The following is a 26,703-nucleotide window of genomic DNA, read 5'->3' on the forward strand; positions in this document are numbered from 1 at the left end:
TTAAACCTGGACATTGATGGGTTTCTAAGTATTGCATTTGCACCTAATAGAGGTGAGCTACTGCCCCGTTGTCTACCCCGCCCATATAACAGAAGTGGTTGTGAATGCGCAGCACCACATGTGCATAGCCCACATTGGCTTGATAGTATGGGTAGTTGAGGTAGATTGCCACTGTGTTGATAGTCAAGTGGAATTTATTTTCTAGTGTTACTTCAGTGGCTCTCCTTCTCTCAGGCTGTCCATGTAGAATGTCATTGAGCTGACCAGACCTGAAAGCACGTCGCTGGCTAAGTCACTGAGCCCTCTCCAAAGACTTCTTGTCCAAAAATAGAATCTAATGATTAGTTGAATCATTTAAAATTAGCCACACGGTAAGCGATGGAGACAAACTGATATTTAACACTGAGTATTCATTTCCATTCCATGATCATTTTCATTTCAGTATAAGCACCGTTTTGATTGATGGTTGTTTATTGTCCTTCAATAGGAAATGACTGATTCCTTTTTCCTAATTCCATGTAGACACCCTCATGTCCCTCAGTGCTCACCCCTCTGTGAGTTACCTTCATGTCCCTCAGTGCTCACCCCTCTGTGAGTTACCCTCATGTCCCTCAGTGCTCACCCCTCTGTGAGTTACCGTCATGTCCCTCAGTGCTCACCCCTCTGTGAGTTACCCTCATGTCCCTCAGTGCTCACCCCTCTGTGAGTTACCCTCATGTCCCTCAGTGCTCACCCCTCTGTGAGTTACCCTCATGTCCCTCAGTGCTCACCCCTCTGTGAGTTACCCTCATGTCCCTCAGTGCTCACCCCTCTGTGAGTTACCTTCATGTCCCTCAGTGCTCACCCCTCTGTGAGTTACCCTCATGTCCCTCAGTGCTCACCCCTCTGTGAGTTACCCTCATGTCCCTCAGTGCTCACCCCTCTGTGAGTTACCTTCATGTCCCTCAGTGCTCACCCCTCTGTGAGTTACCTTCATGTCCCTCAGTGCTCACCCCTCTGTGAGTTACCCTCATGTCCCTCAGTGCTCACCCCTCTGTGAGTTACCCTCATGTCCCTCAGTGCTCACCCCTCTGTGAGTTACCTTCATGTCCCTCAGTGCTCACCCCTCTGTGAGTTACCCTCATGTCCCTCAGTGCTCACCCCTCTGTGAGTTACCCTCATGTCCCTCAGTGCTCACCCCTCTGAGTTATTTCTTGTATTTAGGATGTTTCAGTACAGCCTAGAGGGATGACACATTGCTTACGTGATAATCAGATGATATCACATGAATGATGCATGTAGTGTTGATCTGCTTTTCTGGGAACCTCTTATTTCCCCCGTCACAATTAAAGCAAGGTTACCAAGTGCAACACTGCTATGGTCTCCAGAACAGGCCACAGTACATCTCACAGGTAGAGATGTTATGAGGAGGTAGCTGCTGGAGCAGCAGCTCTATTCTATACAGGGCTGAAAGTACTGTTACCGCTGTTTGGAGCCTGGTGGTATGTTGTGGATGAATGTGCATGAGTAGCCTAGTAATGGAGCCTTTTTGAAGTGAAGTGTTTGACAATCAGACTGGTTCAATCATCATGACTGGTTGTGTTTATGGCGCAATAAAAGGAAAAACATTTTTGCAGTTAAATGACAATTCTTTACGACCGTGCTCACAGAGATCCTATTGAATGAGTAGGGATTCTATATGTAAGAACAAATTAAATGTACTTTCAGCCCTGACTCTATATACAGTTGAAGTCGGAAGTTTGCATACACTTAGGTTGGAGTCATTAAAACTCATTTTTCAATCACTCCACATCTACTTTGTGCATGACGCAAGTAATTGTTTACAGACAGATTATTTAACTTATAATTCACTGTATCACAATTCCAGTGGGTCAGAAGTGTACATACACTAAGTTGACTGTATCTTAAAACGGCTTGGAAAATTACAGAAAATGTCATGGCTTTAGAAGCTTCTGATAGGCTAATTGACACCATTTGAGTCAATTGGAGGTGTACCTGTGGATGTACTTCAAGGCCTACCTTCAAACTCTGTGCCTCTTTGCTTGACATCATGGGAAAATCAAAAGAAATCAGCCAAGACCTCAGAAAAAAATTGTAGACGTCCACAAGTCTGGTTCAACCTTGGGAGCAATTTCCAAATGCCTGAAGGTACCACGTTCATCTGTACAAACAATAGTACGCAAGTATAAACACCATCGCACCACGCAGCCGTCATACCGCTCAGGAAGGAGACGCGTTCTGTCTCCTAGAGATGAACATACTTTGGTGCGAAAAGTGTAAATCAATTCCAGAACAACAGCAAAGGACCTTGTGAAGATGCTGGAGGAAACGGGTACAAAAATATCTATATCCACAGCAAAACGAGTCCTATATTGACATAACCTGAAAGGCCGTTCAGCAAGGAAGAAGCCACTGCTCCAAAACCACCATTAAAAAAGCCACGGTTTGCAACTGCACATGGGGACAAAGATTGTCATTTTTGAAGAAATGTCCTCTGGTCTGATGAAACAAAAATAGAACTGTTTGGCCATAATTGTTATGTTTGGAGGACAAAGGGGGAGGCTTGCAAGCCGAAGAACACCATCCCAATCATGAAGCACGTTAGTGGCAGCATCATGTTGTGGGGGTGCTTTGCTGCAGGAGGGACTGGTGCACTTCACAAAATAGATGGCATCATGAGGCAGGAAAATTGTGGATATATTGACAGGAAGTTAAATCTTGGTCGCAAATGGGTCTTCCAAATGGACAATGACCCCAAGCATACTTCCAAAGTTGTGACAAAATGGCTTAAGGACAACAAAGTCAAGGTATTGGAGTTGCCATCACAAAGCCCTGACCTCAATTCTATAGAAAATGTGTTTGCGGAACTGAAAAAGCGTGTGCGAGCAAGGAGGTCTACAAACCTGACTCAGTTACACCAGCTCTGTCAGGTGGAATGGGCCAAAATTCACCCAACTTATTATGGGAAGCTTGTGGAAGGCTACCCAAAACGTTTGACCCAAGTTAAACAATTTAAAGGCAATGCTACCGAATACTAATTGAGTGTATGTGAACTTCTGACCCACTAGGAATGTGATGAAATAAATAAAAGCTGACATAAACCATTCTCTACTATTATTCTGACATTTCACATTCTTAAAATAAAGTGGTGATCCTAACTGACCTAAGACAGGGAATTTTTACTAGGATTAAATGTCAGGATTTGTGAAATGCTGAGTTTAAATGTATTTGGCTAAGGAGAGTGCAGAGAGAAGTTGAAGTTGTCTGTGGCTTGCCTGGTTCAAGCTAAACTGCTGTCTGGTATTTTCTGAAGAACATTAGAATGAGTACAATTACTAGTTCAATTCACATTTTGCTGGTGTCAAACTGAGACCCAGTCTTGATACAAAGTAACCTAGAAATCCTCTATTGCACCATTTAAGTCTTTGTCCTTTTATATCATCCTCCTCCTCAGGCTCCTCTTTCCTCCCTCCCTTGTTCCCATTAGTAGCATTAACAGTCCGTGTTCAGCTCCCTCTTTCTTTAGCAGACTGACCTCTCCTCCCCTCTTCTCTAATCTCCTCTCCAAGCCAGTCAGACGAGCTAATCTCCCTTCTCACTCCTTTGTTAAAGAACACTTTCCTCTATTTCCTACTGTGATGTCACAGTGGGCCTGGGCTTTCCTATTCTTTCTTTGCTTCCATTTTTCCACTCTTAAATGTAAATGTAAATTTGGGACCCAATTTTTTATTTTATTCAATTCAGTCTGGTATGAGAACGGTAGCCCTTATCTGCAAAAGCAGGGTGTCTGCGGAAAGCTAAGTATCTTGGCTATTGATTGGTGCCTTAAAATCTTTGGTGTGACTTACTACCATATGGGCATACGAACCTATAAGGGCAGGCCGAGCAGATGACCACATTTCAAGATGGATGCTTCCTTCATTCCGGTTAGCGTTGTGAAGCACAAACGAAATAAACACGGAATACGTTGATAGACACCGAAAGCCGGAACTCCACATATTATAAGGATGTCTTATTTGTCTGCATGTGACCTACCGTTATTGATCACCAGCCCCGAGAGTCAAAATGTTTATTTTACATAACGTTTTCACCAAACATCTTACGAGGTAAGGTTTGATTTGGTCAGTGTTTGAGCTATAGCAACATGAGCATGGTTGAATTTGACGCCAGCCCAGGACCTCCACATCCAAATTATATATTGTATATTCCTTAAAAAAATGTTTTACCCATTTTTCTCCCCAATTTCATGATATCCAATTGGTAGTTAGTCTTGTCCCATCGCTGATACGGACTCGGGAGAGGCGAAGGTCGAGAACCGTGCATCCCCCGAAACACGACCCTGCCAAGCCACACTGTTCGCTTAACCCAGAAGCCAGCCGCACCAGTGTGTCAGCGTGCATGCGCCCGGCCCGCCACAGGAGTCGCAAGAGCGCGATGGGATAAGGACATCCTGGCCGGCCAAACCCTCCCCTAACCTGGACAACGCTGGGCCAAACCCTCCCCTAACCTGCACAACGCTGGGCCAAACCCTCCCCTAACCTGGACAACGCTGGGCCAAACCCTCCCCTAACCTGGACAACGCTGGGCCAAACCCTCCCCTAACCTGGACAACGCTGGGCCAAACCCTCCCCTAACCTGGACAACGCTGGGCCAAACCCTCCCCTAACCTGGACAACGCTGGGTCAAACCCTCCCCTAACCTGGACAACGCTGGGCCAAACCCTCCCCTAACCTGGACAACGCTGGGCCAAACCCTCCCCTAACCTGGACAACGCTGGGCCAATTGTGCGCTGTCTCCCGGTCGCGGCCGGCTGCGACACAGCCCGGGATCGAACCCGGATCTGTAGTGGCGCCTCTAGCACTGCGATGCAGTGCCTTAGACTGCCGCGCCACTCGGGAGGCCCCATATTGTATATCCCTAGCTATTAGCATGCAGTTGTCGTGTTGTCATTAGAGTCAAAGTAGGAAAGGTCGGTAATAGCCCGGTATTCAAACTCCGGGAACGCAAATTATGTACTGATAATTAAAAAAAAAAAAAGGGGGGGGGGGTAATAGATTTAGAACACTGTCGGGCAAGTCAAAGTGACAATTCCAATCAGGCAAACCAAGATGTGACAAACTATGAGATTCATCTTACAAATCAGGAAATGCATTATTTTAAATGAGTAGCTATGATGAGCTGTCATATGTCTGACATCACATGCTCTTTACACTGATTGTGTCTATCTGTATTCATGATCAGTTAGAGAATTTCCTACTTTCATCACCCAGTGCTGGAAATGCATTATGATAATAACAATAGCTAAATTCACTCTCAGCAGAGCTGTGACAAATCAGTATAACAACACCCCACCCTCCAAGTGTGTCTCGGGAGTTGGGATATGCCGAAACACATTTCTAATTCACACATGCGTATCAATACACACTTGTACATGTCTGAAATAGGACAAACATAAGTACCCACCAAATGTTAGTATTCTAATTAAGAGGGCTCTCCAGGGGGTGGTGCGATCTGCCCAACGCATCACCTGGGGAAAACTACCTGCCCTCCAGGACAACAACCACCCGAGCCACTGCCTGTTCACCCCACTATCATCCAGAAGGCGAGGTCAGTACAGGTGCGTCAAAGCTGGGACCGAGAGACTGAAAAACAGCTTCTATCTCAAGGCCATCAGACTGTTAAACAGCCATCACTAGCTCATGAGGCTGCTGCCCTATATACATAGACTTTAATGTTTACATATTTTGCAGCATTCATCTCATATGTACAGTGGGGCAAAAAAGTATTTAGTCAGCCACCAATTGTGCAAGTTCTCCCACTTAAAAAGATGAGAGAGGCCTGTAATTTTCATCATAGGTACACTTCAACTATGACAGACAAAATGAGGGGAAAAAATCCAGAAAATCACATTGTATGATTTTTAATGAATTTATTTGCAAATTATGGTGGAAAATAAGTATTTGGTCAATAACAAAAGTTTATCTCAATACTTTGTTATATATCCTTTGTTGGCAATGACAGAGGACAAACGTTTTCTGTAAGTCTTCACAAGGTTTTCACACACTGTTGCTGGTATTTTGGCCCATTCCTCCATGCAGATCTCCTCTAGAGCAGTGATGTTTTGGGGCTGTTGCTGGGCAACACGGACTTTCAACTCCCTCCAAAGATTTTCTATGGGGTTGAGATCTGGAGACTGGCTAGGCCACTCCAGGACCTTGAAATGCTTCTTACAAAGCCACTCCTTCGTTGCCCGGGCGGTGTGTTTAGGATCATTGTCATGCTGAAAGACCCAGCCACGTTTAATCTTCAATGCCCTTGCTGATGGAAGGAGGTTTTCACTCAAAATCTCACGATACATGGCCCCATTCATTCTTTCCTTTACACGGATCAGTCGTTCTGGTCCCTTTTTATAGAAAAACAGCCCCAAAGCATGATGTTTCCACCCCCATGCTTCACAGTAGGTATGGTGTTCTTTGGATGCAACTCAGCATTCTTTGTCCTCCAAACACGACGAGTTGAGTTTTTACCAAAAAGTTCTATTTTGGTTTCATCTGACCATATGACATTCTCCCAATCTTCTTCTGGATCATCCAAATGCTCTCTAGCAAACTTCAGACGGGCCTGGACATGTACTGGCTTAAGCAGGGGGACACGTCTGGCACTGCAGGATTTGAGTCCCTGGCGGCGTAGTGTGTTACTGATGGTAGGCTTTGTTACTTTGGTCCCAGCTCTCTGCAGGTCATTCACTAGGTCCCCCCGTGTGGTTCTGGGATTTTTGCTCACCGTTCTTGTGATCATTTTGACCCCACGGGGTGAGATCTTGCGTGGAGCCCCAGATCGAGGGAGATTATCAGTGGTCTTGTATGTCTTCCATTTCCTAATAATTGCTCCCACAGTTGATTTCTTCAAACCAAGCTGCTTACCTATTGCAGATTCAGTCTTCCCAGCCTGGTGCAGGTCTTCAATTTTGTTTCTTGTGTCCTTTGACAGCTCTTTGGTCTTGGCCATAGTGGAGTTTGGAGTGTGACTGTTTGAGGTTGTGGACAGGTGTCTTTTATACTGATAACAAGTTCAAACAGGTGCCATTAATACAGGTAACGAGTGGAGGACAGAGGAGCCTCTTAAAGAAGAAGTTACAGGTCTGTGAGAGCCAGAAATCTTGCTTGTTTGTAGGTGACCAAATACTTATTTTCCACCATAATTTGCAAATAAATTCATTAAAAATCCTACAATGTGATTTTCTGGATTTTTTTCCTCTCATTTTGTCTGTCATAGTTGAAGTGTACCTATGATGAAAATTACAGGCCTCATCTTTTTAAGTGGGAGAACTTGCACAATTGGTGGCTAACTAAATACTTTTTTGCCCCACTGTATATACTGTATTCTATTTTACTGTATCTTAGTCTCTGCCGCTCTGACATTGCTCGTCCAAATATTTATATATTCTTAATTCCATTCCTTTACTTAGATTTGTGTGTATTGTTGTGAAATTGTTAGATATTACTTGTTTGATATTGCTGCACTGTCGGCGCTAGAAACACAAGCATTACGCTACACCTGCAATAACATCTGCTAAACACTCGTATGTGACCAATACATTTTGATTTGAGATAAATATGGTCATTAGTATATCTGTAAAATCTAAAGAACAGCTCGAACATCTCATCTGAATTATGAACACTGTCCAAAGAAACTTTCCTGTGTCTGTCTGGCTCTGTTCTGCTCTGTTCTCTTTTCTGCTTTGCTCTGCTTCTGTTATTTTCTGCTCTGTTAGGCTCTGTTCTAATTACTTTCTCCATGTTTCTCTAATTTTGTCAGAGTTTTGGACACTATTTTGGTTGACCTGAACGGGTCGGTGGGTGGAGTGTGTGTGTGTTTGTGGGTCGTGGGTGGGTGGAATGTGTGGGTCGTGCGTGGGTGGAATGTGTGGGTCGTGCGTGGGTGTAAAAAGTTAACTACATCTTGGGAGATAGTATCTGTATAGTCTGCTGTGTCATTTGGCTTTCTGACTCACTGTCACCTCTGAGTTTAACACTTCCAGAACTTCTGTCAGTATGCCTGCATTGTTGATGCTGCACAGTTTTCCATTAGCAATCAGTCAATAGGATATGTGGAGAGTAGGTTTGATATAAACATCCAGTTCACCTAGAAAATTGGAGGCCTCTCACTCTTCAGTGTTGTGACTGCAAAATATTAGTTGAATGCGTAGAGTATATCGTATTAAACAGGTCTACAATATAGTTAATATTGTGTATTTGATTTAAATAATGAAAGTATTACTATTGATATAATACATAAAGGGGATTAAAAGGAGAGTTTCAGATGAATTATTTTCAAACGAAGTCTCTCTTCCTTTTTTAAACTTCCCAGTTAGAATGGGTCAGTGCAGATGTCAGCTTCTGTTCACACTCTGACAGCAGTTCATGTCAAAACACTAGTAGTCCAAGTCCTCTGGATGAAGCTCCAGTCTGCACAAAGACGGATAAAAATAACAATGTTTTGTGGGAAAATGTCAAGTGGAGCCAAAAGCCCTCCCAAGGTGAAACTAGCCACGAATGGGCACCCGTTTATAGTACCGGAGTTCTCCAATAGCTTGTTTATTTTTTTCTTTCTGTGATGTCATATTGTTCTCTATCATTGTTCAGGTGAGATTAACTTCAGGGTTTTGTTCAGTAGAGCACACTTATTGGACAAATCCATGAAGTCCTTCCCTGTTTGTCTGTTTTCTTCCGTTTGGGCAAAATGAACACAACCCAGTTCTATTCTGGGATGGTCTATACAGACTGGCAGTTATCACCTTTTCTGTAAGAACTAACCCCTTTTATACCCTGCTTCATAATCCCTGGATTATATTCCATAACTGTATCACAACCCTGAATATTTACCACTTTCTATAACTAGAGATTTCAATGTCACTCCAATAGACCGAGCCTTTCCAACGGCTGTCTTCATCAGTGGAGGCTCCACAGAGGAGGAAGGGGAGGACCATCCTCCTCAGTAAATTTCATGTAAAAAAATAAAATAAAATGTAACCTTAAAAAAGGTAACATTTTTAGATAAAACTATACTAAACATATTCGTCACCAAATAATTGATTTAAACACACTGTTTTGCAATGGTCTACAGTAGCCTCAACAGCAGTCTCAGCTAGTTTCTGTCCTCCTCTGGGTACATTGACTTAAATACAAAACCTAGGAGGCTCATGGTTGTTACCCGCTTCCATAGACGTGCACAGTAATTATTATTGCACTGCAGTACATAAAATGTGGTGAGTAGTTGATTCAAAGAGAGAAAGACAATAGTTGAACAGTTTTGAACAAATTCATTTCTTCCAAAATTAAGGAGAAGGAAGAGCGAGAGCTATATTCGGTGAGAGCTATATATATGTATATATATATATATATATACACCCGGCTCAAACAGAGAGGGATGCTATGCTAGCTAGCTGGCTATGGTTATCAAACACTGGAACTTTTCCAAGTCAAGGTAAGCTTTTGGTTTTATTAATTTATTCCCCCCGGGCCCAGCCGGTGTAACTGCATGATTGTAGTGGGTTTACTAACGTGTTAATTCTAGTAGCTATGTTGACTATGACATGACAACAATGTAGGCTGTGTGTAGCGGTTAGTGGTCATGATATGTAAGTTTGGCTTGTAAAGTTTTTTTTGCCTGGTCACAGACAGCTGATGTGTTGTGCACTGAATCCACAAGCGAAGGGAAAAGGTGAGAGGAGGAGAGTGTGCAGATATTTGCGAGAAGGAAATATATATACAAGGAGCAAAGTGATCATGGTATTTTTTGACAGCTATGAAAGTGAACTGTGTTTGCGTGTGATCAGGGGTGTATTCATTACGCCGATTCTGTTGAAAAACATTTCTTAAACGGAAGCAAACAGAACGAAATGGGGATAAACATACCTAAATGTGTCCAATAGAAACTCGTTTGCAACTGTTGGACAAATGATTACACCCTAGATCAGCTAGATGCAGGCAAAACGGTATTGAATGTGTCACTCACTGTCTCACCTTGATTACTCAAAATTCTCTCGACCTGCACACCTACTTTCATTCGTAGGCTAGGTTGTAGCAACCTCATGAACCTCATGATTTGTACAGGGAAAATTCAAGAATCATATAGTAGCCTAAGCCTATTGATGTTACATTGAGCTGGGTGAATGGAATATGAATGACAGTCATCCAATATGCTGTCATAGAAATAGAAGGCCACGCTGAATCAAAATAATCGTCCTCCCTTATCTTAAATGGCACCAACCACCACTGGTCATCATCTAGGTCACATCTTGAGTTTTTCTTCTCTTTTTGATTGAGGTTAATGCAAGTGCTCTCAGAGGATGGTAGTGGTTGAGCGATCACATCTTATGTGGCTGGTACAAAGAAAGACAAGTGTAGTTTAGCCACTTCAGAGTTACCTTGGCTCAGGTTGATATTAATTACATGCCGGCAACGTCTTTTTCTCCGTCATTTGTCCCGGCTTGCTGTGTCTGATTTGATGTCTGTGTCTGATATGCTGTGTCTGATTTGATGTCTGTGTCTGATATGCTGTGTATTGATGTCTGTTTCTGTTATGGTGTGTGTGTCTGGGTGCGCTTTTCCACTGCGGCGGTTCTGTGACGAAATTGCCCTTCAGAGCTGTAGGGTTTAGGAATGACCTCTCTCAGGCCCCTCCAACGAAGTTCAAAGGTCACCTCAAGCTCAACCGCTTTCTTTCAGTGGAATTCAATGTTTATTCTCCAAATACCCCATGTTTTATGGTTCCCCTTGAGATGTACTGTAGCCAGCCAGTGATTTCTACAACAGGTTACCTTCATCCTTCACTGCTTAATGTGCACTCACATCAATACACACCATATTAAACATACAGACATCAATACACATCATATTAGACACGCAGACATCAATACACATCATATTAGACACGCAGACATCAATACACATCATATTAGACACGCAGACATAAATACACACCATATTAAACACGCAGACATCAATACACACCATATTAGACATTCAGACATCAATACACATCATATTAGACACGCAGACATCAATACACATCATATTAGACATTCAGACATCAATACACACCATATTAGACACGCAGACATAAATACACATCATATTAAACACGCAGACATCAATACACACCATATTAGACATTCAGACATCTGTAGAGGTTGAATAGGCTAGTAATAGGGGTTGCAACAATTTCGGTGGATCATTTTAGAGAGGGTCCAGATTGTCTAGCCCAGCTGATTTGTAGGGATCCAGATTTTGCATCAGCTGTCTGGATTTGGGTGAAGGAGAAGCCGGGGGGGGGGAGGGGGGGGGTTCAGGGCTGCAGTTGCTGCAGGGGGTGCAGAGCTGGGTAGGGATAGGGTTAGCCAGGTGGAAAGCATGGCCAGCCGTAGAAAATGCTTATTGAAATGATCGATTATCGTAGATTTATCGGTGGTGACAGTGTTTCCTATCCTCAGTGCAGTGGGCTGCTGGGAGGAGGTGCTCTTATTCTCCATGGACTTTACAGTGTCCCAGAACATTTTGGAATTAGTTGCCACAGGAAGAAAATTTCTGTTTGAAAAAGCTAGCCTTAGCTTTCCTGACTGATTGAGTATATTGGTTCCTGACTTCCCTGAAAAGTTGCATATTGCGGGTGCTATTCGATGCTAATGCAGAACGCACAAGTCTTGGGTGAACCAAGGGCTATATCTGTTCTTAGTTCAATTTTTTTTTGATTGGGGCATGCTTATTTAAGATAGAAAGGAAAGCACTTTTGAAGAGCAACCAGGCATCCTCTACTGACGGGATGAGGTCAATATCCATCCAGGATACCCGGTCGATTAGAAAGGCCTGCTCGCTGAAGTGTTTTAGGGAGCGTTTGACAGTGATGAGGGGTGGTCGTTTGACCGCAGACCCATTACTCACGCAGGCAATGAGGCAGTGATCGCTGAGATCCTGGTTGAAGACAGCAGAGGTGTATTTAGAGGGCAAGTTGGTCAGGATGATATCTAAGAGGGTGCCCATGATTACAGATTTAGTGTGGTACCTGGTAGGTTCCTTGATAATTGTTGGTTAAGGGCTTGTAAGTAAGCAATTCACTAAGGTGAAAGTTGTTTTCGGCGCATGTGTCAAATAAAATTTGATTTAATACAGGGTTGACTGATGACAGCCTGGGACTGTTTGGATGCAAACAGGAGGTCACCATCAACACGTTGTGTAAAATCGAGTAATGTGTTGCTTTTCCGTCTGTGTGAGGGATAGTCCTGAGACTGATCTCTGCTCTCTCATCCAGAGTTTCCTCAATGTGTTGCTTCTTGTCTCAGAACTGTTGGGCTCTGTCATTTCATATGGAGGGAATGGTGAAATGGAGAGAACTTCGCCCCGGTTTCACCGAGAAGAATTGTATTACTTCAATGGAATCTTCTCAATCGTATAAATTACAGCTATTTGTTATTGACTGCAGAGGGTAGGCAACATTCCCCTACGCTCATATACAGGACGTCTTCAGGTCTAAGCCAGTTTGCCTCCTCTCTCCTGCTCTTCTTCTCTCTCTGATGTGATGCCTGGCGAGGCTGGCTGGTTGGCAGAGAAAGGTGCTGTGACCTCTTTAGTGTCTGTCTGAATGACATGACAATGGCTGTAACGTATGTCTCTTTCCCGCTGTTCTGTTCCTGTCATCACATCATCTACAGAGGAAACACTGAGCCTAATGAGGAGGGTATGGAAATTGGGCTCATCAGTAGCATGATGGCTAATGTGGACGGCTGCCAACATTACTGTTGGCGTGGGGGTTGTAAATTACAGTTAGTATAATGGTGTGGAGAAGGAAAGATGACACTGTTACTGCTACGAGGATGGTGGTGGGAGATGTTACTCTTAAATTCACTAACCCCAGGTGTAAAATAGTAAATAATGGCTACTTCTCAAGGTATTATACTGTCGAGGAGTAAAACAAGGTTTTCCACTATCGGCATATCTATTTATTATGACCGTTGAAATGTTAGCTATTAAAATCAGATCCAATACTCCTCAGTTTCATCTGCTGTCCGGGTGGCTGGTCTCAGACCATCCCATAGGTGAAGCAGCTGGATGTAGAGTTCCTGGGCTGGCGTGGTTACCCGTTGTCAGCGGTTTTGAAGCCGGTTGGATGTACTGGCAAATTCTCTAGAACGACGTTGGAGCCAGTTTATGGTAGACAAATTAACATTCAATTCTCTGGCAACAGCTCAGTTGGACATTCCTGCAGTCTGTATGCCAGTTGCATGCTCTCTCCACTTGAGACATTTGTGGAACTGAGTTGTGTGACAAAACTGCACATTTTAGAGTGGCCTTTAATTTCCCCCGCACAAGGTGCACCTGTGTAATGATCATAGTTTGGGAGTAACGGATCCGTCACATGTAAGGGATTACAAAAAAGTAACAATGTTGTAATCAGATTACAGATACTTTTGAAAAACCTAGATTACTTCGAGGATTACTTTTAAATTCAGTAAGGGTGTTTGCGAGAAAAAATATTGGAATTTTCTCAACCAGCTTCATGAGGTAGTCACCTGGAATGCATTTCAATTTAAAGGTGTGCCTTGTTAAGTTAACTTGTGAAATTTCTTTGCTTCTGAATGCGTTTGAGCTAATCAGTTATGTTGTGGCAATTTTTATTTAACCTTTATTTAACTAGACAAGTCAGTTAGGAACAAATTGTTATTTACAATGACGGCCTAGGAACAGTGGGTTAACTGCCTTGTTCAGGGGCAGAACGGCAGATTTTTACCTTGTCAGCTCGGGGATTCGATCTAGCTACCTTATGATTACTGGCCCAACACTCTAACCACTTGGCTACCTGCCGCCCCAAGGTAGGGGTTGATATACAGAAGATAGCCCTATTTGGTAAAATGCCAAGTCCCTATTATGGCAAGAACAGCTCAAATAAGCAAAGATAAACATGAAGGTCAGTCAATCCGGAAAATGTAAAGAACTTTTAAAGTTTCTTCAAGTGTAGTCGTAAAAACCAAGCTTTGCGGATTTTGCTGCGAAGAGACAATCATTAGATCACTTGTTTTGGTACTGCCCATATGTAGCTTGTTTTTGGTCACAGGTTCAGGATTGTATGAAGAATTGCAACATTTACTTGGAGCTAACCCTGCAAATAGCACTGGTGTTACCCCAGGAAATCTTAAGTTTTATTACAAACAGCCGGGAGGAACTATTGGATATAAGAGCAACGTCAACTTACCAACATTACGACCAGGAATACGACTTTCCCGAAGCGGATCCTCTGTTTGGTCTACCACCCAGGACAATTGATCAGATCCCAGTCAGCGACCCAAAACAATGGCGCCACAGAAGAAGCGGCCTTCTGGTCAGGCTCCGTAGACGGGCACATCGCGCACCGCTCCCGAGTTTACTACTCGCCAACGTCCAGTCTCTTGACAACAAGGTAGACGAATTCCGAGCAAGGGTTGCCTTCCAGAGAGACATCAGAGATTGTAACGTTCTTTGTTTCATGGAAACGTGACTCACTCGAGACACGCTATCGGAGTCGGTACAGCCACCTGGTTTCTTCACGCATCACGCCGACAGAAACAAACATCTCTCTGGTAAGAAGAAGGGCGGGGGGGTATGCCTTATGTTTAACGAGACGTGGTGTGATCATAACAACATACAGGAACTCAAGTCCTTTTGCTCACCTGACCTAGAATTCCTTACAATCAAATGTCGACTGCATTATCTACCAAGAGAATTCTCTTCGGTTATAATCACAGCCGTATATATCCCCCCCAAGCAGACACATCGATGGCCCTGAATGAACTTCATTGGACTCTATGTAAACTAGAAACCACATCCTGAGGCTGCATTCATTGTAGCTGGGGATTTTAACAAGGCTAATCTGAAAACAAGACTCCCTAAATCGCGGACCACAATGTCCTGCTCCCAGACAAACTAAACCACTTTTTCGCTCGCTTTGAGGACATTAGTGCCAACGACACGGCCCGCTACCAAAACCTGCGGGCTCTCCTTCACCGCAGCCAACGTGAGTAAAGCATTTAAACGTGTTACCCCTCGCAAGGCTGCAGGCCCAGACGGCATCCCCAGCCGCGTCCTCAGAGCATGTGCAGACCAGCTGGCTGGTGTGTTTACGGACATATTCAATCAATCCTTATCCCAGGCTGCTGTTCCCACATGCTTCAAGAGGGCCACCATTGTTCCAGTTCCCAAGAAAGCTAAGGTAACTGAGCTAAATGACTATCGCCCCGTAGCACTCACCTCCGTCATCATGAGGGGCTTTGAGAGACTAGTCAAGGACCATATCACCTCCACCCTACCTGACACCCTAGACCCACTCCAATTTGCTTTCCGCCCCAATAGGTCCACAGACGACGCAATCGCAATCACACTGCACACTGCCCTAACCCATCTGGACAAGAGGAATACCTATGTAAGAATGCTGTTCATCGAATACAGCTCAGCATTTAACACCATAGTACCCTCCAAACTCGTCATCAAGCTTGAGACCCTGGGTCTCGACCCCGCCCTGTGCAACTGGGTTCTGGACTTTCTGACGGGCAGCCCCCAGGTGGTGAGGGTAGGTAACAACATCTCCACCCCGCTGATCCTCAACACTGGGGCCCCACAAGGGTGCGTTCTCAGCCCTCTCCTGCACTCCCTGTTCACCCATGACTGCGTGGCCATGCACGCCTCCAACTCAATCATCAAGTTTGCAGATGACACTACAGTGGTAGGCTTGATTACCAACAATGACAAGACGGCCTACAGGGAGGAGGTGAGGGCTCTGGGAGCATGGTGTCAGGAAAATAACCTCTCACTCAACGTCAACAAAACAAAGGAGATGATTGTGGACTTCAGGAAACAGCAGGAGCACCCCCCCCCCCCCCCCCCCCCATCCATGGGACAGTAGTGGAGAAGGTGGAAAGTTAAGTTCCTCGGCGTACACATCACGGACAAACTGAATTGGTCCACCCACACAGACAGCGTGGTGAAGAAGGCACAGCAGCGCCTCTTCAACCTCCTGTCGGGCTGTATCACTGCCTGGTACGGCACCCTCAACCGCAAGGCTCTCCAGACGGTAGTGCGGTCTGCACAACGCATAACGGGGCAAACTACCTGCCAGGACCAGGACACCTACAACACCCGATGTCACAGGAAAGCCAAAAAGATCAAGGTACAGGTGCATCAAATCTGGGACCGAGAGACTGAAAAACAGCTTCTATCTCAAGGCCATCAGACTGTTAAACAGCCACCACTAACATTGAGTGGCTGCTACCAACATACTGACTCAATCTCTAGCCACTTTAATAATGAAAAATGTATGTAATAAATGTATCACTAGTCACTAAACTATGCCACTTTAAACTATGACACTTTATATAATGTTTACATACCCTACACTACTCATCTCATATGTATATACTGTACTCTATACCATCTACTGCATCTTGCCTATGCCGTTTGGCTATCGCTCATATTCTAATTAATTCCTTTACACTTGTGTATGTATAAGGTAGTTGTGAAATTGTTAGATTACTTGTTAGATATTACTGCATGGTCGGAACTAGAAGAACAAGCATTTCGCTACACTTGCATTAACATCTGCTAACCATGTGTATGTGACCAATACATTTTGATTTGGTGGGTGATTTTGAAAAGTCATAGTCAATTGATCAATATTATAATAAGTCTCTCAGTAAAAATGTTCCTCTTTAATTTACAATCTGTAGAAGCAATGAGAATATAAATGTTTAGAACTTTTGTGAAACATTACATTGCAGTTGTAAAATATATGGCAATTAGAATAAATAATATTTGTTTAAATATATGGAGGATTGGTAATTATTCAGACAATTATATTGATAGGACCCACAATCTATTTGCAATATTTAAGCTACTCTAACAAAACAGAAAGGTTGAAAAGCAAAGGTATTACTGGTACTATTAAGATGGGCTGAAACAGTCTGTTGCTTTTCTAGTTTCAACTCTCCAATTACAAGTACACCATATTTTCATTTGCCCCAATCTGTTAATTCAGTCCAATCTTTTGCAGAGTCAGTTCTAGATACATCTGAATGAGCAACTGACATCATGAGCACCTATTAACAAAACAACAACAGATGATATAGAATAAGGCCTGGTACTTCAGTGTGATGTATTTTTGAATCTCTGTGTGGTTTGTGTCCCCAGATGAAGCGGGTGCTGCAGACACCGAGGAGGCGGTTGTGGACCATAGCTATGTAAAGAAGAAGCTGGAGCATGGACTCACTCGAATCTGGCAGGTCAGAACACAAGCTTTCTTCGCTCTGGCTCTCTCGCTCCCTCTCGCTCGCTCCCTCTCCTCTCTCGCTCTCTCTCGCTCCCTCTCCTCTCTCGCTCTTTCTCGCCCCACATCTCACTCTCGCTTTCTCTTGCCCCCCCACATCTCACTCTCTCTCGCTCTCTCTCGCACTCCCACATCTCGCTCTCTCTCTCGCCCCCCCACATCTCGCTCTCTCTCGCCCCCCCACATCTCGCTCTCTCTCTCTCGCCCCCCCACATCTCGCTCTCTCTCGCCCCCCCACATCTCGCTCTCTCTCGCCCCCCCACATCTCGCTCTCTCTCGCACTCCCACATCTCGCTCTCTCTCGCCCCCCCACATCTCACTCTCTCTCGCTCTCTCTCGCACTCCCACATCTCGCTCTCTCTCGCCCCCCCACATCTCGCTCTCTCGCCCCCCCCCCCCCCACATCTCGCTCTCTCTCGCCCCCCCCCCACATCTCGCTCTCTCTCGCCCCCCCCCCACATCTCGCTCTCTCTCGCCCCCCCACATCTCGCTCTCTCTCGCCCCCCCACATCTCGCTCTCTCTCGCCCCCCCACATCTCGCTCTCTCTCGCCCCCCCACATCTCGCTCTCTCTCGCCCCCCCACATCTCGCTCTCTCTCGCCCCCCCACATCTCGCTCTCTCTCGCCCCCCCACATCTCACTCTCTCTCGCTCTCTCTCGCACATCTCACTCTCTCTCGCTCTCTCTCGCCCTCCCACATCTCGCTCTCTCTCGCCCCCCCCACATCTCGCTCTCTCTCGCCCCCCCCCACATCTCGCTCTCTCTCGCCCCCCCCACATCTCGCTCTCTCTCGCCCCCCCCCCACATCTCGCTCTCTCTCGCCCCCCCCCCCACATCTCGCTCTCTCTCGCCCCCCCCCCCACATCTCGCTCTCTCTCGCCCCCCCCCCACATCTCGCTCTCTCTCGCCCCCCCCCCACATCTCGCTCTCTCTCGCCCCCCCCCCACATCTCGCTCTCTCTCGCCCCCCCCCCACATCCCGCTCTCTCTCGCCCCCCCCCCACATCCCGCTCTCTCTCGCACTCCCACATCTCGCTCTCTCTCGCCCCCCCACATCTCGCTCTCTCTCGCCCCCCCACATCCCGCTCTCTCTCGCCCCCCCACATCCCGCTCTCTCTCGCCCCCCCCCACATCTCGCTCTCTCTCGCCCCCCCCCCACATCTCGCTCTCTCTCGCCCCCCCCCACATCTCGCTCTCTCTCGCCCCCCCCACATCTCGCTCTCTCTCGCCCCCCCCCCACATCTCGCTCTCTCTCGCCCCCCCCACATCTCGCTCTCTCTCGCCCCCCCCCACATCTCGCTCTCTCTCGCCCCCCCCACATCTCGCTCTCTCTCGCCCCCCCCCACATCTCGCTCTCTCTCGCCCCCCCCCACATCTCGCTCTCTCTCGCCCCCCCCCACATCTCGCTCTCTCTCGCCCCCCCACAGCTCGCTCTCTCTCGCCCCCCCCCACATCTCGCTCTCTCTCGCCCCCCCCACAGCTCGCTCTTTCTCGCCCCCCCCACAGCTCGCTCTTTCTCGCCCCCCCACATCTCTCTAACAAGTATTCTCTTCACCCACAATAAAGTCTCTGGAGATGAGTCTAATCTTTAATATAGTCAAATCTTCCTCCCCTTCTCTTCCTACAGGAAGTCCAGCTGAAAGTGAAAGCCTATCTGCTTGGTACAGACATGTCTAACTTCAAATATGACGACTTCATCGTGGTCTTGGACGTTATCAGCAGGTAATGACGCCTAGCATAGAAATATAATTAATGGAATTGAATGGGGATACCCGTTCTAGTAATTATGTTTCTCGACCACATCCTCATTAGCACTAATTGGTTTGAACAACAGGGGACCGAAACCTCAAGCTCTCCCTCTGTCCCCCAGTCCATGTGAAACCCCTTGTTTTAAATGAACAACCACCAAAGCGGAGAGGAAGTTATGTGGGCATCAATGAATCTGCTTGTTCTGCCAACAGAACAGGGTCGTAATCAGGCTCTTTACAAGCTTGTCAATTAAGGAATCGGGTTTCTGGGTCGGCTGTGTCCTTACAGGTCAGTGGGGAGAGAGAATAGGGGTTCCTCAGGGATCAGTCTCAGGGCCACATGGCTGTGAAGTAACTCTATGGGGTTAATTAGAGAACTTGAACTATTCAGGAGCAACTGGCAAATATTTTTTCCCCCTCGCATTTGTGTTCTTTCGATCTCATTTGGCATTGTTCCTCCTTTCTCTCCCCATCCTTTCTGTGTCTCTGTAACACACACACACACACACACACACACACAGGCTGATGCAAGTGGGGGAGGAGTTCTGCGGCAGTAAGTCAGAGTTGCTGCAGGAATCCATCAAACGTCAGAGCGTAAACTACTTCAAGAACTACCACAGGTGAGGTCCCTGCCTAGCCCTAGCTAGCGAATGTTTGCCGAAGTTATATGAATGTTTTCCTGGTTGGATACGTGTGTTCGCACCATCTGCACAGGAAAACAATGGTCTGTTTACATCATTATTGTTCTCCCCAACCTGAATATAAGTGGATATAATTATAAATTAATGCATTATATCAGAAGATGTCTGCACTGATCAGTTGTGTGATTACCTGTCAGGTGTTATAGATGATAAGTAGTAGTATACTCACAGAAATAGTAATCAGAGAGAAAAATAACATGTAAGTAGGGGGTAGGTGGAGAGAGAATACGAGTGTGAGACAGATGTTGAGAAAGACTGACAAGACAGCGAGATAAAGAGAGACAGAGATTTAAAACGCCAGACAAAGAGAGACTGAGAGAGAGGGATGAGGGAGTAACACAGGAGAAGAGCAACATTGGCAGAGACAGTGGCCAACTCTGTTTTGATCCCATTTTCCCTGTTAGCAATACTAAGACACTCTACCACCAAGCCCCTGCTCGCCCTCCACTCCCTAAGCATCATTCTCACATTCAGTCTGAATACTCAACAGCTTAGGATGCAGCCACGAAGCCATTACTCGTCAGCAAACTGTGTGGGGCCTTCATTATGTCGCACTGGCTGCATTAACACATTTTGACATTAACATTTATATTGTGCCCCCTGGGCTTAGAGGTGCAAATTACATTGTAGCTAGTTTTTATCTCCCCTGAATTGACCACAGAACTGTTATAATGATTCAACTGAAACTATGTCCAGATATCTGCTCTGTCACATGCACAAACTGCACTCCTCCTCCTCTGTGTGTGTGCTTGAATACCAAATCACTTATTCCGCTCGTTGGATGTGGCATGGCTTGCAAACCATTATAGACTACAAAGGGAAGCACAGTCAAGAGCTGCCCAGTGACACGAGCCTACCAGACGAGCTAAACTACAGGCAAATAACACTGAAATATGCATGAGAGCACCAGCTGTTCCGGGCGACTGTGTGATCACGCTCTTCACAGCCGTTGTAAGACTTTTAAACAGGTCAACATTCACAAGGCTGCAGGGCCAGACGGATTACCAGGACGTGTACTGCGAGCATGTCTTCACTGACATGTTCAACCTCTCCCTGTCCGAGTCTGTAATACCAACATGTTTTAAGCAGACAACCATAGGCCATGTGTCCAAGAACACTAAGGTAACCTTCCTAAATGACTACCGACCCGTAGCACTCAAGTCTGTAGCCATGAAGTGCTTTGAAAGGCTGGTCATGGCTCACATCAACACCATTATTGCAGAAACCCAGACCCACTCCAATTTGCTTACCGCCCTAACAGATCCACAGATGATGCAATCTCTATTGCACTCCACACGGGCCTTTCCCACCTGGACAAACGGAACACCTATGTGAGAATGCTATTCATTGACTACAGCTCAACGTTCAACACCATAGTGCCCTCAAAGCTCATCAATAAGCTAAGGACCTGGGACTCAACACCTCACTTTGCATCTGGATACTGGACTTCCTGACGGGCCGCCCCCAGGTGGTAAGGGTGGGTAACAACACATCCGCAACGCTGATCCTCAACACAGGGGCCCGTAAGTGGTGCTTGCACAGTCCCCTCCTGTACTCCCTGTTCACCCATGACTGCACGGCCAGGCACGACTCCAACACCATCAGTAAGTTTGCTGACGACACAACAGTGGTAGGCCTGATCACCAACAACATTGAGACAGCCTATAGGGAGGAGGTCAGAGACCTGGCAGTGTAAGGCCAGGACAACAACCTCTCCCTCAATGTGAGCAAGACAAAGGAGATGATTGTGGACTACAGGAAAAGGAGGACCGAGCACGCCCCCATTCTCATCGGCAGGGCTGTAGTGGAGCAGGTTGAGAGCTTCAAGTTCAAGTGTCCACATCACTAACAAACTAACATGGTCCAAGCACACCAATACAGTTGTGAAGAGGGCACGACAAAACCTATTCCCCCTCAGGAGACTGAAAAGATTTGGCATGGGTCCTCAGATCCTCAAAAGGTTTTACAGCTGCACCATCAAGAGCATCCTGACTGGTTGCATCACTGCCTTGTATGGCAACTGCTCGGCCTCCAACCGCAAGGCACTACAGAGGGTAGTGCGTACGGCCCAGTACATCACTGGGGCCAAGCTTCCTGCCATCCAAGATCTCTATACCAGGCAGTGTCAGAGGAAGGCCCTAAAAATTGTCAAAGACACCAGCCAAGCAAGCGGTACCGGAGCGGTCCAAGAGGCTTCTAAACAGCTTGTACCCCCAAGCCATAAGACTCCTGAACATCAAACTAATCAGACTATTTGCATTGCCCTCTTTTACGCCACTGCTAATTTCTGTTATTATCTATTTATAGTCACTTTAACTCTACCTTCATGTACATATCACCTCAACTAACCGGTGCCCCCGCACATTGAATCTGTGCCGGTACCCCCTGTATATAGCCTCCACATTGACTCTGTACCGGTACCCCCTGTATATAGTCTCCACATTGACTCTGTACCGGTACCCCCTGTATATAGTCTCGCTATTGTTATTTTACTGCTGCTCCTTAACTACTTCCTCCTGTTACTTCTTATTGGTATTTTTTAAACTGCGGTGTTGGTTAGGGGCTTGTAAGTAAGCATTTCACTGTAAGGTGAAATTTCACTGTAATACCTGTTGTATTCGGCGCATGTGCCTAAGAAGATAATTAAGATAATTTAATTTGAAAGGTGTCACATATTATGACTATCTCTAGTTCATCACCTTCTTATAACAGCGATATGACTGGCCGGTGTTGTGACATACTGTGTGTTGTGACATTTATTCAAACACCTGTAAGCTGAGGGACCGGGATTCTGTAATGTTTGATGTTTATACTGACATTTCCTGTGGATGAATTGATATTGACCCCCAAAAGAGAGGCGGCGAGTGTGGTGGTTCGCAAGTGGGGGGTGATGATCATAGCAGTGTATGGACGGTCCTTTCTCCCTCAACAAACAGCCCTCCATGCCTACCGTGACATTAGAGGTCGACCGATTAATCGGATTAATTAATATTAAGGACCTAAGGCTCGTATTTCTGTGTGTCATTATGTTATAATTAAGTCTATGATTTGATAGAGCAGTCTGACTGAGCGATGGTAGGCACCAGCAGGCTTGTAAGCATTCATTCAAACAGCTCTTTCGTGCGTTTTGCCAGCAGCTCTTCGCAATGCTTCAAGCATTGCGCTGTTTATGACTTCAAGCCTATCAACTCCCGAGATTAGGCTGTTGTAACCGATGTGAAATGGCTAGCTAGTTAGCGGGGTGCGCGCTAATAGCGTTTGAAACGTCACTCGCTCTGAGACTTGGAGTAGTTGTTCCCCTTGCTCTGCATGGGTAACGCTGCTCCGAGGGTGGCTGTTGTCGATGTGTTCCTGGTTCGAGCCCAGGTAGGAGCGAGGAGAGGGACGGAAGCTATACTGTTACACTGGCAATACTAAAGTGCCTATAAGAACATTTAATAGTCAAAGGTATTTGAAATACAAATTGTATAGAGATAAATAGTCCTATAATTCCTATAATAACTACAACCTAAAACTTCTTACCTGGGAATATTGAAGACTCATGTTAAAAGGAATCACCAGCTTTCATATGTTCTCATGTTCTGAGCACGTAATTTAAACGTTAGCTTTCTTACATGGCACATATTGCACTTTTACTTTCTTCTCCAGCACTTTGTTTTTGCATTATTTAAACCAAATTGAACATGTTTCATTATTTATTTGAGGCTAAATAGATTTTATTGATGTATTATATTAAGTTAAAATAAGTGTTCATTCAGTATTGTTATAATTGTCATTATTACAAATACATTTTTAAAAATCGGCCGATTACTCGGTATTGGCTTTTTTTGGTCCTCCAATAATCGGTATCAGAGTTGAAAAATCATAATCGGTCGACCTCTACGTGACATATCTCTGTTTGTATCCACACATTTCATCTGGGACTCTGGGAGAACAGGAGCTCTTGTGCGTGAAAGTAAATGCCAACGGTCGCTAATCTGACTTCTTCTCTTCGTCTTGTTTCTTTTTCTTTTCTTTTCCTCCATCCCTTTCTCTATGCCCCCCAGGACACGACTGGAGGAGTTGCGGATGTTTCTGGAGAATGAGACGTGGGAACTGTGTCCTGTCAAGTCCAACTTCAACATCGCTCAGCTCCATGTGAGTAAGACAGTTAGGAGCCACAGAGCCAGGAGCCACAGAGCCAGGGAGCCTCAGAAGTGATGTGATATAGACTCATCGTAGGCATAGCATTTACATATGGATATGAATCATAGTGGTCCTCGCTGTCAGCAGGGGGGAGAGAAGACAGAGGTGTAACCAAAAGTTAAAGCTGTGCATACAATGTCCCTGGACGATATGGGTTCTTATCATATTCAAACATGACATCAAGATGAAAACCTTGAATAAAGAATTGCAAAACAGGAATGTCTATTAAATAGAATGGAGAGATGACGTGAAGCTCTTAAATTTCCCTGCCAGCAGACATCGAGGAAGGTTGTCACTGAACCTTTAAGAAACAATCTCTGATGTTGTGATATCGCCATCTCTCCCGGGCTAGCACCCTGTGGTGGAAGCAGATTCCCTCACAACCATCCTCCCAATGTACCCTCCAGCATTAGCATATTTTACTTCCCTCTCCATTATCGTATGAAGAATAGGCAGCTTAATGGTCTTCCCATGCTAAACTGTCATTTGAGAATAATTGAGGCTAAGCCTTTGTTTCGCTGTTGAAAAGGAGAGGAGAGATTTGTTAAAGGAACTCCAGCCAGAGGGAATGGTATTGTGACAGGATCCTCTAAACCATGGCTGGGACCCAAATGGCATCCTATTCCATATGTAGTGCACTACATTTGACCAGAGCCTTATGTGCCCTGCTTAACAGTAGTCCACTATATAGAGATGAGTGTGCCATTTGGGACGCAAGCCAATGTGATTGTGCTGTCTTGTGGGATATGAATCCAAGAAGTGTCATTAGCTCACGTATAGCCTAACCACCTTTCCCTAGAGATGTTATTACCAAGTGTTTTCAACTGGAGAGGTTGAACTTATAAATGGGGAACTTCTGTCAAGCCTGTATCTAAATCTCAGGTTAGGTGAATGTATGAATATGTAGCCTAACCAATGCTTGTCTACCATATTCATGATTCTTTCAATCCTTGATACGGGAGTTTATTCATGTTGTCATCAATTCAGTTGAGGGGTTTTATGCACAGAGGAAAGTTGTACAGAAAACGTGTTCTATAATGTAATCTACATGTTTAAACATGCAGCGTCAGCAGGCGTATGGGATTGTTTCATTGTCTATGCCGCTCCTATTCGCTCACAAGCAGTTTAGGATGTAATCCTTCTGTCAGCAACATCACAGGACTACCATGGGATGAATAATCTAGCCAGCCTCCTACCAGGTTCCCCTCAGGGCAGCCAGGGTCCCGCTAGCATCTCATGAAAGATTCATGGCTTGGGTATTGTCAAGTTGTCTAGGTGTTATAATTATTTCAGCTCTGCCCAAACTTGAAAACGGCTTGCTCAACCCGTGAAGGATGCAAAGGGACAACTCAATTCCTTTCCAGTGTTTTATTATGGTTTTGATGCCATTTGTTGAATATGTTGAAACAGTTGATTTGTTGAATAGAGTAGTTGAATGACAGAGGAATAAGGAATAGGGAATAGGAATAGCAATAGCAATAGGTTGATAAACTGAGAATAAACATGCATTATTTTACACTAAACAATGCATGACACAGCAACAAAGCATGGCTTTGAATAAAGTAAACGTTTAAACAATTTAATCTAGCACTTCTAGCAATTACTTCTGCAGTCAGAAAATATCCACAACAAAAGAAGTCACCACTCCTACCAGAGTTAAACATGTAAATTGTGCTAAGCACTGGATGCAACATAATAAATAATTCCAATGAAACATTACATACCAGTTGCGTCTTTAGGGTTGAACAATGAGCTGTGTGTATGTTGAGGACCAAACATTTTATACCCATGCTTATCTGCCAGGTGCGCATGTAAAAGTAGTCCCTCCAGAAATCATGGCTCAATTTTTTAGTTCCACCCGTGTTTTTGGGTTATCTGCCCTCTTGAGGCCTGGAGTTCTTCAAAGGAAGAGCTGCCATTGTGCTCATGTTTTGAGTGTTCTGTTTTGACGCAACACCTCCCACTTGACCTCCTGGTTCTTGAACCCAAGGAGGTCACACGAACCTCTGTTGGGCATGTTCGATTTCAGCTATCAGGCTCTTCCTTCTTCAACAGGAAGTATAACAATGATGCGTCTGACATCCCTATGAAGAACTGTAGCAGGTATTTTAGTTGAGAGTTTCTTTGACTTCTCTTGAGCAGGCTTCACAGTTGGGACTGGGTAGCTGGGAAAAGTTCTGACATGCACATCTCTGACGATGCCCTTCTTGTCAATGTTGACACTGATGACTCTGGCTAGTTTGTAGTGACCCCTCCAGGCATTTTGGTCAGCCAGCCAGACAACATCTCCAACAGCCACATTCCTATGTATTGTGTGCCATTTACTCCTCACGAATAGATTGGGCCCAGCTAACTGACTCCACTTCCTCCAGAACCGGTCAACTTCTGTTTGGATAGCTCTCAATCTTTTGTATGGGTAGCTTTCAAAATCAAAGCATCCAAGATCTCCTCTGGGTCCAATCCGTCCAAGCAGAAGGGAATTTGGGCTGATGTATTCTATGCAGTCCTCCCGGCTTTGAGTTCTTGCATCTATGGGCCTCTCATTGGCAAGGTTAGCAGCCGTGTAGAGAAATGTTTGAAACTCACTCCATGTGAAGAGTCCTTCTCCTCCCAGGTTGTGCAAAGCCCGCTTCACAGTACGAACAGCTGCTTCTGCAGCTCCATTCCTGTGAGGGGAGTCTGCTGGGTGGATTTTCCAGCTCCATTCTGTCCCATGCTTGGAAG

At 45.3% G+C, this 26,703-nt stretch overlaps 1 protein-coding gene across 1 annotated transcript in view; it reads left to right on the forward strand.

Annotated features, from left to right (window-relative positions):
* Positions 1-26,703, forward strand: part of vps50 (VPS50 EARP/GARPII complex subunit) — a 221,522-nt gene that overhangs the window by 115,249 nt on the left and 79,570 nt on the right. The window contains exons 14-17 of the mRNA XM_038971647.1: positions 17,211-17,302; positions 18,973-19,067; positions 19,615-19,713; positions 23,841-23,931. Coding sequence (XP_038827575.1) covers positions 17,211-17,302; positions 18,973-19,067; positions 19,615-19,713; positions 23,841-23,931 — 377 coding nt within the window. The remainder of the gene's footprint in view (positions 1-17,210; positions 17,303-18,972; positions 19,068-19,614; positions 19,714-23,840; positions 23,932-26,703) is intronic.

Source organism: Salvelinus namaycush, chromosome 32 (assembly GCF_016432855.1).
Source record: "Salvelinus namaycush isolate Seneca chromosome 32, SaNama_1.0, whole genome shotgun sequence".
NCBI lineage: Eukaryota > Metazoa > Chordata > Actinopteri > Salmoniformes > Salmonidae > Salvelinus > Salvelinus namaycush.